General features: G+C 38.6%; 1 protein-coding gene across 4 annotated transcripts in view; it reads right to left on the bottom strand.

The window, feature by feature from the left end:
* Positions 1-12370, bottom strand: part of LOC139747379 (furin-like protease 1) — a 315203-nt gene that overhangs the window by 54815 nt on the left and 248018 nt on the right. For 2 of the 4 annotated variants that reach the window (XM_071659634.1, XM_071659632.1), the window contains one exon: positions 541-606. The exons of the other annotated variants lie outside the window; for them this stretch is intronic. In XM_071659634.1, coding sequence (XP_071515735.1) covers positions 541-606 — 66 coding nt within the window. The remainder of the gene's footprint in view (positions 1-540; positions 607-12370) is intronic. 4 annotated transcript variants of the gene reach the window in all.

Raw genomic sequence — 12370 nt, forward strand, 5'->3', positions numbered from 1 at the left:
TCAATAAGCTTAACAAAAATAACATTTTGTACAAACCAATAGGTATGGTAAGTCTATCCTTAGTGCATTAAAGATGATGTGGCTCTGGTAGTCTAAACTATGTATTGATATAAAGTCTGGTGTTCAGACTGAATAAATACTGAACAAAAGTCCCATATCATAATACTTGATGACAGAATAGTGAAGAAAACAAATTTCATAGTTTTTTTTCAGATTTGTAGCTACTCAGAGCATATTTTTTTTCTTATGGAACATTATGCTAAACCAGCAAGTTAATCAAACTAAAAATAAGTAATCTCACTTGTTGCTAAAGACAGAGGAGCTACACACCACAGTAAGTGGTAATCTGACCAATGCTGAATACCCAGGTGTCTGGATATTTTATGTTTTGCTTCCTTTCAAGCTAATGCATTTATTTCTTAGGACATTATTGAATTGATTTGAACTGAAATAATGCTACAAGTAAATGACTGAAATTTTGAGTGCATTCCTTATATACAAAGCTCCAAATTAGGCTGTGTATAGAATGGGGTAACTTACTAAATTCAGCATCCCTTGTCTTCACTGCACCATGGTGTGAGTCACCTACAGAAAGGTGTGAGCATTCTGAAACATGCATTAATCTTTAAGTACCTTAAGCCATGGAATAATGATGCTGCAGACAGACACTGAGAAGGAATGATCAGCCTCTGATGGGTTTAGCTAAAGATCTCAAAACCTACATGAAAGATGGGTTGCAGTTCCTGTTATTACACTATTACCACAGCACACTTCCTTGCAAACAGCTTGGGAATCAAAAACCTATGACAAAGCAGACATTGTTCTAATTATTATAAAGAATGTTTAGAATATGTAGTTGAATGTTAATAGTATTCCCTTACAAACAAGTAATCATTATAACTACTTATTTTTCAACCTGTTTTGTATCCTTGAAATCTGAATCCAGATTTTGATACCTGTGAATCCCTCGTAAAATTACTCTTCAGTTGCCCAACACAACACCCTAAAAGTTACAGTAATTCCATACACTAACCTGATTAATGCCTCCCTTCTACAAAATCTAAATGCTACAACTTATACAATCTGAAAATCATTACCCCAGTGTCATTCAAACTTCCACTTTGTATTTCAAGATGGTTGACTCTATGACTCTGCATGTAGCAGCCTGAACACATATCAAGCCTCACAATTTTCATTGCTGTAAGAAACATTCTCAGAGAATGGACATCCCTAAAACAACAATACGAATGGCGTGTTTAAATAACGATTTGGGGTCAGGATGGCCCATTTGTTAAAGGCTCTGGACTCTGTACCATACTTGAGAGGTTCTAGCACTGTCAGTGCACCCTTTATAGTTCTTCCATAAAATGAGTCTTGAACTCCTGAAAAGACTATTTTTTCCTGAAAAGGAGGCCACTGATCAAGAGAACTGACAGAGGGCCTTACCTTCCCTGGGAATAATAGGCAAATTTCAATGTCAACTTGTGGGTAACCCCACCATATATCTTTGAGTTGGATAACATCACAGGGACCATTCCTCACCACTGCCTCCTCTAAAGGAGCAAGGTTTACATTATTAGCTCAAATCCAGATGTAAATGATATATCTAATTCATCCCTAAAAAACCCCAAACAACACTACAGGAAGTATAATGATACAGAGGGGAAGAAGGGTTAGCAAGAAAAAGGCCTCCCATGTAAGGAACAACAGCCTTTCATAAGCTGCTTTCTTCTTAATAGGAGTAAAAAAAAAGCATGTTCAAATGGAGGCTGGTTGGAAAATCATGAACTTACTGTAGGAATGAAGTGGTGAGCAGTGGGTAGGAAGAGATACCTGGCAGACCCCTGAGCACCATGCAAGATATCTCACAGATCCACACTCAGATAACAGTGGACAAAAATGCAGGGAGATCCTTACAGCTCACTAAGGCCAATATCCTCCTATTCTTCTGTAAGAGTTCCTTAAAAGGCTAGGGTGGAAGCAAACTTCCTGATTTCAAGGTCATGGGGATTTGGGACAGGCTGAGACTCCAAGTTGAGATGTTTGGTATGTTTGGCAATATTTCTTAATGATAGAAACTTGGAGACAGGAGACATGAAAAAAATTAACTATATTATGGTTGATTGTGGAAAGCACAAAGGATTTCAAGGTGCCTTCTTGAGAGAGACTGTGATGAATGTCCTGCTCCTTGAAATGGAAATAATGTCCTTGTTTTGAGAATCAACAGTTTTAATTTTTGCTAGACATTAAGAGTTACGGGGAATTCATCCAATCTAGATTTTGATTGTAAGCAATGAGAAAAGGGACTTGTAGAATGCAGCTTGAGCAGACAGACTGAATAAGAAAGTGTTGGATCAGAAAACATTTCCTTGGGGACCAAATATATTGAAAATGTGGAGTTTGGAGGTGTTAAAAGCAAAAAGGAATGCAACAGTTTCACAGTTGAGGGTTATTTACCCAAGATGCAGATTTGTAGATGGGTAATATGTTAGTAGTATCGCCCTATGAGGGAACAGAGAAGAAAAGAAGTTCCTAAAGACTCTTGGAAGGTTCTCCAGACTAACTGATATTGGTGGGATAGAAAGGATCCGATATATTGTTTAGGTATTTGGAACTAAAATTACAACACTGATAGTGAAACAGAAGAAATATTCTGTATGTGTCACACCAAGATCAGAATATTTTGACCTAATGTAACCAAAATATATGAATATGCGGGGTAGAACTGGGACTGAGATCAGGCATTGGTGAAGGAGGTATGTTGTCATGGTCATTAAACAAAGGAAAATTCCAACTTCTGAAGAACATTTAATCACAACTTTGTTGGTGTAGAGAGATGGAGGTTGTTGCACCAATTCCAATTACTGAAAAAGGTGCTTGTACCATGGGGTTGGAAATCTTTAATTTGAAATATACAATGGAGGGAGAACTTTAAATATGGTAGCAAAGCAGTCTATCTACAGTGAACACACCCACATTGAAGATCTACCCAAAGGCTGTCTGTTCTGTGGTTGCTAAGAAGTCAGTAACATGAAGCAGGACAATATCTGCCAATGTGTAGCAAACACCCTTTAGTTTCTATACTCATATCACATGTCTGAAATTCCATGCTAACAAATGTATCTCCAGATGGTTCAGGAGAAGAGATTTTGGCATGTTTCCTTGCTGGAAATGCAATGCACTGTTGTGTTGACATGATAAAAGGATGCTGTTTCATTAAGAAATAAACAAGTTCATGTAAATGGGAAGAACCACAATCCCAAAGAATTGCACCTTCAATGAATGACAACCCCTCCTTTGTCAATGGCATCTGTATACACTGTAAGGTTAATCAGTGGTTGATGTAAGGTAAGGTGGACTGCAAACTGACCAGAGACAACCATCAAAGGAATTGCTTCCTTAATATCCCTGCCACTCAGCATAAAAGACTGGAGGTCTGGGAAGAATATGTTTACAAAAAGTGTGATTTGCTGCTGACATATCTTTGTTAAAAGAACCTCATGAATAAACTTTCCCATAACCTTTTACAACTGTCATCTCTAGGCAAATTAAAAAATACTGAAGAGACAAGCCTCCTGAGACAGAGAAGGAACTGTGTTCCTGGACAGGGTGACTTGACATTAGAAATGACAGTTTGGTTCACCAGAAGACTCAGTGTCTGAAGGGATGAGAGCACTGTCTCTCAAGGAGTTTTGCTTTTGGCCTTCAAAAAAGCCATGACTGTAAAGACATCCAGGAATGCCAAATAGTTCACCTTCTTGTGAGAATTATGGGATGATGCAATGAATTTTTACAACATTTGTGTACAAATGTTGGAGGGCATGGCTTCAATCTGTAAAATCATCCTGTTCACCTTGAATCCATGGTGTTGTCTGAACTTTGGGGAGATGGGTACATGCCAATATGTATCCTGCAAGATGATGTTTACTTTCCAGTTATGTGTTGGAAAGACATGCTTTACCAACTAAATGAGGGTCAAGCAAAACTGCTTTAGAGCAATGGACATGTCATACTGAAGAACACTACAACAATGAACTGGTTGAGTTGATGGGTCAACTTAGATGAATTCTTTTCCAGTGCAGAAACTAGAATAATTGAACGAAATAGCCCTCTCATTAGTTCAGTGGCTTTTTCTGGGTCTTTACAGTGATTCAACCAGGAAGGAGTTTTATGAGGGGATGGCCCAAAAATATGTGAAAAAGAAGAGGAGGAGTTATCCAAAATCTTATCAAACTTCTTCTGAAAACTCCTCACCCAAGAATCATCTGGCCAAGCCTGTCCCCCCAAAAGAAACTATATTTGCCAGACTGTCAAAAAGCTACTTGGAATGAGGATTACCTGAAGCGGGTTTCCTAGGGTAATGCAAGCCCCTTTGGCTCCTGGATTGGTTGGAGCAATATGTACCATCACCTCACTGTTTCTGTACTTTGTGATGAGGAAATTGATAAGAAGTTAACTCTTTCTTGTGCACAGGGGAAGAGACAAATCTGTTCCACTCTCTTTGAGTTTATGAGACTTGCAAGCAGAAAGCTGCATGAAAATTTGTCTGAAGATGACTAACGGAGTTGAACTCCTTTTGTCCTTGGCCTTATTCATCGTAACTTGAGTGAGGAAAGGAGCACAAAAAGGGGAAAAATCAACAAAGGAGTTGGCTTCTGATTTCCTGGATGACTAAATTATTTCAGTTTTGTGATCCTATCTGAGTTACAGGCCTAGCCCAAAGAACAGGCTCTGTAATTGTAAAGTGGCATTAGGCATTCCTGAAACTAGTATATGTACTCTTATGCAGCATGGAAAACAAATAACCTGAAAATCTAGAATACAGATTTGAGAACTGCTGGAAAGAAGATATATGCAACATATCATGAGAAGTGCCAAATATTCACTAACCTTATGCTCAGGAAATTAAGATACAAGACAGAAGTTAAGGTTCAGCCCTCTATAAAGTCCATATATTGCTGATTTAGGTTGTCTCTTACACTCAAAACTTAGTGACAGGGTTCTTACTTGAACGCAACCATGCGTTTATCATTCTTGTAAAAACGTTGTACAAGGATGGACATTTTTACTTTTTGTAATACCTGATTGGATCTGGGTAACTCAAAATTAGTAGTACTTTTCCAAACAGAATAATCTTCAGACCCATTAGTCTCTGTTGCCTCAAAGTCAGAATGATTGAATGCCTCATTTCAGTTAGATCTTTATCAAAATCAGAAAAATTTCTGTGGATGGGGGATGAAGTAGTTCATCTCCTCTGAGATTCTATACTAGACCCTTTTGCAAGCGCATGAGATGTAATGTATCTATCTAGACAGAAGAGCAGAGCTCTGGGGAAGATATATTATCTTCCATGGAGTTTACTGTAAAAAGAAGTGAAGCCTTTTACTAACCAGAATCTCGTAAAGAGTACATCCCATAGTGGTCCTCAGCAAAAATATTGGTTCTAAAGCAAGGCTGGAAATGCAATTTGTCAATTGAATTGCTTGGAAAGGACACAGTTGGTCAGTTGTAGGCTGAAAGGGATGCAAAATTGTATCCCTAAATGGAAAAATAATGTTGAATAAAGTCTATTACGATAGAGGTAGGAGGAGTTATCTGGGCTTTAACATTACCAAATCTAATTATGGGAGAGGGGAATTCATAGTAAGTGAAAAGCTATTTAAGGTCTGTAACAATGAGGCAGGAGCAGAAACTCCTATGTTCATAAAAAGAACAGAGGTGGTATCTCTCCTTTTTTCAAAATCTGGCACTAAACCCTTGGAACCTTAAATGCCTTATCAGAGCTACAGCCATCCACTTGCACTGTGTACCAAGCTGTGCACTTTGTGACCTTATGCATCTTCCAGGTCTGTCTCTGAGGAGAATGTGCTCTAGCTTTGCTCTGCATTACACGAGGCTAGAAAGAGAAACCAACAACTCCTTCGAACAGGAGCAGCAAATTTTACAGTTGAATGAATGGAAAATAGAGATCCCTTCTGATCTATAAACATTAGGCAACACAATGGCCATGTAGGTCACCTTTTTGTAGATGCCTAAAGCAATTCTCCGCAGAATACCTTTGAAACAGTTACTGCTATTCAGGTGACTCCATCAGTGGATCCATATACTTAGACCTGCAAAAGTTTGAATCCTTTTTTTATGCCAAAGTGGAAATGAAACTGAGCACAGTCTGAAGAATGGGAAAAGTGACAGAAGGAAGGAGACAATACAAAACAATTACAGGCTGACATGAAAGTGAACCCATTTAAAATGCACCCCTCTCCAATGGCAGAAAGTACACAAATCAATGAGGAGAATAAACATCCAAAGTGACAAACTGTTCCAGTAAAGAAAACCATTAAGTAGATGGAACAGTGCAAGGTAGTACTGTTAGACAAAGGAAAACTCTGAAGCAATAAGCTGTTATACATGGAAATACCATTACTCATGGAAATAATCTAGACCATGAACTAGTAAGCAAGAGGATGGTCTGAAGGAAAACTACTGGGTAAGGAAACTGTCACTCTCACTAAAATGTTGTAAGCTCATAAGCCAGGTACTAAACTTAGGCCTTGTGGGTGAAAGAAACATATTCAAGCTACTTATCCACATGAGAGCATATATACTGTACTGCTGAAACAAGTACCAGGAAAGGTAGGTCATTTCACTGTAATTATATAACATGGGTGACAAGAGAGGGCACTGCAATCATATTCATCATCGTCAGTGCCTCCAAGACAAAAGGAAAAACTAAAAAAAGAACAAAATGCTCCTTCAACATACCAAAGAGCAAATCAACATTATAAAAGAAAATAATAAGAGGGCCACTGCTTGTACACAAATCTGGATCACTTGTTGACTGGAGGAAAAAACTTACACAATTGTTATATTTGCACAAAAATAAGCATTGATGAAGGGATACTTTGATTACCGAAGAGCAAATGTAAAAATATTTTTGTACCTGTACAGAGAAAGAAAGGAGGCATTAAATAAAGAAAAGATAGAAGCTGGGCATACACCAGGTTATGAATAGATATGAGGTGTTCACTACATCCAGATTTGACCACATAAGCCTTGGCAGTGTTGAGCACTGATTCAAGTAACATGATATTATCATAATTTCTTATTTGTGAACCTCTTTCATTATCATACATTCACAGTTTCATTGCTCAGCTTTTTCCACAACTGTGCATCTTTGCACTCTTTCATAGATTTCTTGTTTAACATCTTGTTATGGCCTTTGACAGCTGTTTCATTGCCTTTTTCAAAGAACTATTCACCATCAACATTTTCATATCAATTTATGAGGTTGAAGGTTGTAATAAGGTCTCCTCTTTCCTTTCAATGATGGGCGGCATTATAGCTTTTAAACTCTACCTGTAACTCAGCTATCTTATTTCAGGTACTATCTTCGTCGCTCTTCTCTTGACCTTTTCCATCAGATCTCAGTATGACCAAATTTGAGGTGCATATTCTTATTCAGGCCTCATTCACACTGTAAATAGTATAATGAACATTTCCTCATTGATGGATGTAAAGCTGTTAAAGCTGTTCTACTATAAACCTGCCAACAGTTTGCCTCCTTGGGAGTTCTCATGACATGGTGTTTTGGCAAAGGGTATGTCCAATGTCAGTCACAAGTTTCTTTCACTCATAGAACAATGAAGCTCGTTCCTTGCCAGGCTGTAATCATAACAAGGTTTCTTGCATTATGTCTTGTTTTCATAACTTGGGTTGAACTTCACTGATAATGCATCAAATCAATTCCAAAGCTTGCCTAAGTTTCTTTAAGTTGAAGCAATCCTTACCATTCCTTACTTTTCTCATAATTCTAGCATCGTTTGCAAACATATTCATGTATGAATCCAGACATACTGGTAATTCACCAACACCAAGAATAACCATTGTGGTATAATAAAGTCCTGCAGCATACCACAGGGAACCCCAACCCTCTAAGAAAAGGCTCCTTACACATGTATCGTCTGTATCCTTCCTTTATGATACTTTTCAGTCCACTAAAGAATTCTCATGCCTTCCTGAAAATCAATCTTCTTTATCAGCCTCTTCTGTGGGACATTGTGAAGTGTCTTTTAATGGTAAAAGAACACACTGTCATTTGGAACACAAAGTGGAATTAATCAGGTGATCAATGGAATCATTCCTTATAGGAAGTTATGCTAACTCTTATTCTTCATACTTGCTGATTCTTGCTAGGAAGGAATCCCATTTATGAACATCTAAATATCCAAATAAAAATTGCATTTCTGTAATGTCACAAAGTGAACAGTAAAAATGATGTGAAGATAGTTAAGGGAATCTAATGGCACTTAGTTTAACCATATCTTTGGGGTGTTATTATGCACAGCACTAATTTCTGCAAAGCAAACTCAATTCCAAAGGTAATACTCTTCCTGCTGTCTCTTCACTTTTCTTATTCTCCATCTTATCACCCCACATTTTATCCCTGAGGTAAAGGAGAAAGAATTCCACCTCCATATTTCCCGTGTGTCGTAGAAGGCAACAAAAGGGGGCAGGAGTTAGGCGCTGGAAACCCTCCCCTTCTTGTATTTCAATTTCTAAAAGAGGAAGCAGGAGTCAAGTTGGGAGTGCTCATCCTCCTAAAACGCTCAGACTGGGGTGTTTGAATTTGTGTGGATGTAACCAAGATGAAAACAAAGGCTGACATATGTAGTATGTTTGAGGAAAGAAACCTGGATGTCCTGGCTCCAAGTGAAACAAAGCTCAAGGGTAAAGGGGAAGAATGGTTTGGAAATGTCTTGTGAGCAAAGTCAGGAGTTGGTGAGAGGACAAGAGCCAAGGAAGGAGTAGCACTACTCATGAAGCAGGAAATGTGGGAATGTGTGACACAGTGCAAGGAAGTAAATTCCAGATTACTGTGAGTAAAACTTAAAAAGGATGGCGAGAGCTGGGTGATTATTGGGGCTTATGCACCTGGTCGAGAAGAAATATCATGAGAGGCAAGTGTTTTGGAAGCAGCTGAGTGAGTGTGTCAGCAGTTTTGGTGTACAAGACAGGGTATTAGTGCTGGGTGATTTATATGCGAAGGTGAGTAATGTGGCAGTTTAAGGTAAAATTGGGGAGCGTAGGGTATTCAGTGTTGTGAATGGAAATGAAGAGCTTGTGGAGGTGTATGCTGAAAAAAGACTGATGATTGGGAATACCTGGTTTAAAGAGAGAAATATACACAAGTAGACTGATGAGAGTAGGAGAGATGATCAAAGGGCATTATTAGATTACATGTTAACTGATAGGCATATGAAAGAGAGACTGTTGAATGTATATGTGCTGAGGGACAGCAGGTGGGATGTCTGATCACTATCTTGTGGAGGCAAAGGTGAAGATTTGTAGAGGTTTTCAATAAAAAGGAGATAATGTGGGAAAAAGAAAGTGGTGAGAGTAAGTGAGCTTGGAAATGAGACTTGTGTGAAGAAGTACCAGGAAAGATTGAGTGTAGAATGGTAAAAGGAGATAGCAAATGAAATGGAGGGAGTGGGTGAGGAATGGGAGGAATTTAGGGAAGAAGTGATGGCATGTGCAAGAGAGGCATGTGGCACGAGAAACATGGGAGGTGGGCATATTAGAAAGGGCAATGAATGGAGGGATGAAGAAGTGAAGTTGTTAATGAAAGAGAAAAGAGAGGCATTTGGTGCTGTCAATGGAGTGAACCAGGTCGTGTGAAATGTCTGGAGTAAACCATGGAAAGGTCTGTAGGGCCTGGATGGAGATAGGGAGTTCTAGTTTTAGTGCATTACACATGACTGCTAGAGACTGAGTGTTAATGAATGTGGCCTTTTTTGTCTGTTTTCCTGGTGCTACCTTGCTGATGCAAAAGGTGGTGATGCTGTTCCCTGTGGGGCAGGGTGGCGTTGGGATGGATAAAAGTAAGTGAGTATGAATATGTACATGTATATACATGTATGTCTTTGTATGAGTATGTATATGTTATGAATATGTGTATGTATGTATATGTACACATATGGGAGTTTATGTATACATATGAGTATATGAGGGGATGGGCTATTCTTCATCTGTTTCCAGGCTCTATTTCGCTGACACAGGAAACAGCGATCAAGTGTAACAAATAATATATATACATATATATATATATATGAAGGTGAAATTGCAATTCAGTAGGAGTTCAGATAATCTTAATGCATAATTTTTCCTCTACATGCATCACTACATGTTTCACGGAGACAATTCAATTTAAGGGCAAAAAATTCATAAAGTTTTTAAATCCCATCACTGCCACAAAAATCTAGTCTTTCCTGTCCACAAAAAAGTCAGAATTTTTGTGGTCTAGAATTTCTTGAGGATGAGTTCGAGAAGATCTATTCAACTGGATCCAAGTTAAAGTACCCTAGATCTTTCATTGATAAATCTCTTAAGATGGCAAAGAAATAATTTTAGAGTTAAACCCAAACCTCCCCTTGATACCAAGAATCTTTTAGTTCTCCCTTTTAGTGATAATTTCACATTACTTTCCAGGTTGCTTAAGTCCTTTAATGTAAATGTAGCCTTCAGTAATAACAATACTAAAAAGAATATCTGAATCAAAAACTCACCAGAAAATTCTGGAGCTGTGTTTATAGAATCCCTTGTAAAAGCTGTAAGATGTTTTATGTTGGGCAGATGAGTAAAGGACTTAAGCAACATAAATGTAGTATAAGAACAGGGCAAGAATCAAATGCTTTGTTTAATCATGTTAAAAATTATAACCATTGTATTGACTGGAGTAATGCTGATTCAGTTTTTAACTGTAACAGCTTTCCCACAAGAAATATCATCAAATCTTCTATCATCAAATATACAAAGAATTGCAACAATATTTGTGAAGGTCTATACAAACTGGATAGCTTTGTTGTATGTAAAGTTTGTAAACAATTCCCCTTCCTGTCCACATAATAAAATTTTATGACAGACATGATACCAGACCCGAACGCCACCAACTCAAACACCACCTCCCAGTAAAGCTTATTTACCAATGGCATCTTATCTAAGTCTCCTCCTTGTACATCAACTGACAGTTCTATGTCTTCTATCTCATTCTTTTATCTCACCTGACAATGTGATCATTACACGAAAGTGTGCTTGGCAACTCATTACGTTTTATTTTCCTCATGGTCATATGCATATACTAGATCATATGCTTCACTGTTTATTAAGTAGTACCAGGAGACATCGAGTGTAGAATGGCAAAAGGTGAAAGCAAATGACATGAGGGGAGTGGGTGAGGAATGGTATGTATCTAGGGAAGCAGTGAAAGCATGTACAAGAAATGCATGTGGCATGAGAAAGGTGAGAGGTGGGCAGATTAGAAAAGGCAGTGAGTGGTGGAATGAAGAAGTAAAGTTGTTAGTGAAAGAGAAAAGAGAGAGAGTTGTTTGGACAATACTTACAATGAAGGAGTGCAAATGACCGGGAGATGTATAACAAAAAGCAGCAGGAGGTCAAGAGGAAGATGAAAGAGTTGAAAAAGAGGGCAAATGAGAGTTGGGGTGACAGAGTATCATCAAAACTTTAGATGTTTTGGAAGGAGGTAAATAATGTGCATAAGACAAGAGAACATATGGAAACATCAGTGAAGGGGGCAAGGGGGGAAGTGAGGAGGAGATGGAGTATCTTGAAGGTTTGTTGATTGTGTTTGATGATTTGGCAGATGTAGGAAGTTTTGGTTGGGGTGGTGTGCGAAGTGAGAGAGTCAGGGAGAGTGGTTTGGTGAAGAGAAAAGTGGTGAAAGCCTTGAGGAAGATGAAATCTGGCAAGGCAGCAAGGGTTGGATGGTATTGCAGTTGAATTCATTAAGAAAGAGGGTGACTGTGTTGCTGATTGGTTAGCAGGGGTATTCAATGTATGAACGGATCAAGGTGAAGTGCCTGAGGATTGTCGAAATTCATGTATGGTGCAAGTGTACAAAGGCAAAGAGGTTGAAGGCAAGTGTTCAGACTACAGAGGCATAGATTGTTGAACATTCCCAGAAAATTGTATGGGAGGGTATTGCTTTAGAGGGTGAAGGCACGTACAGATCATCAGATTGAGGAGGAGATGTGTGGTTTTAGAAGTGGTAGAGGATGCGTGGATCAGATGTTTACTTTGAAGAATGTGTGTGCGAGAATACTTAGAGAAACAAATTAATTTGTATGTAGCACTTATGGATCTGGAGAAGGCATATGACAGGGTGGATAGAGATGCTTTGTGAAAGGTCTTAAGAGCATACAGGGTGGGAGATAAGCTGCTAAAAGCAGTGAGAAGTTTTTTCATCAAGGGTGTAAGGCATGTGTACAAGTAGGAAGAGAGGAGAGTGACTGGTCCCAGTGAAGGTCGGTCTGTGGCATGGGCGTGTGATGTCCCCATGGTAACTTAATTTGTT

This window comes from Panulirus ornatus, chromosome 68 (assembly GCF_036320965.1).
Source record: "Panulirus ornatus isolate Po-2019 chromosome 68, ASM3632096v1, whole genome shotgun sequence".
NCBI lineage: Eukaryota > Metazoa > Arthropoda > Malacostraca > Decapoda > Palinuridae > Panulirus > Panulirus ornatus.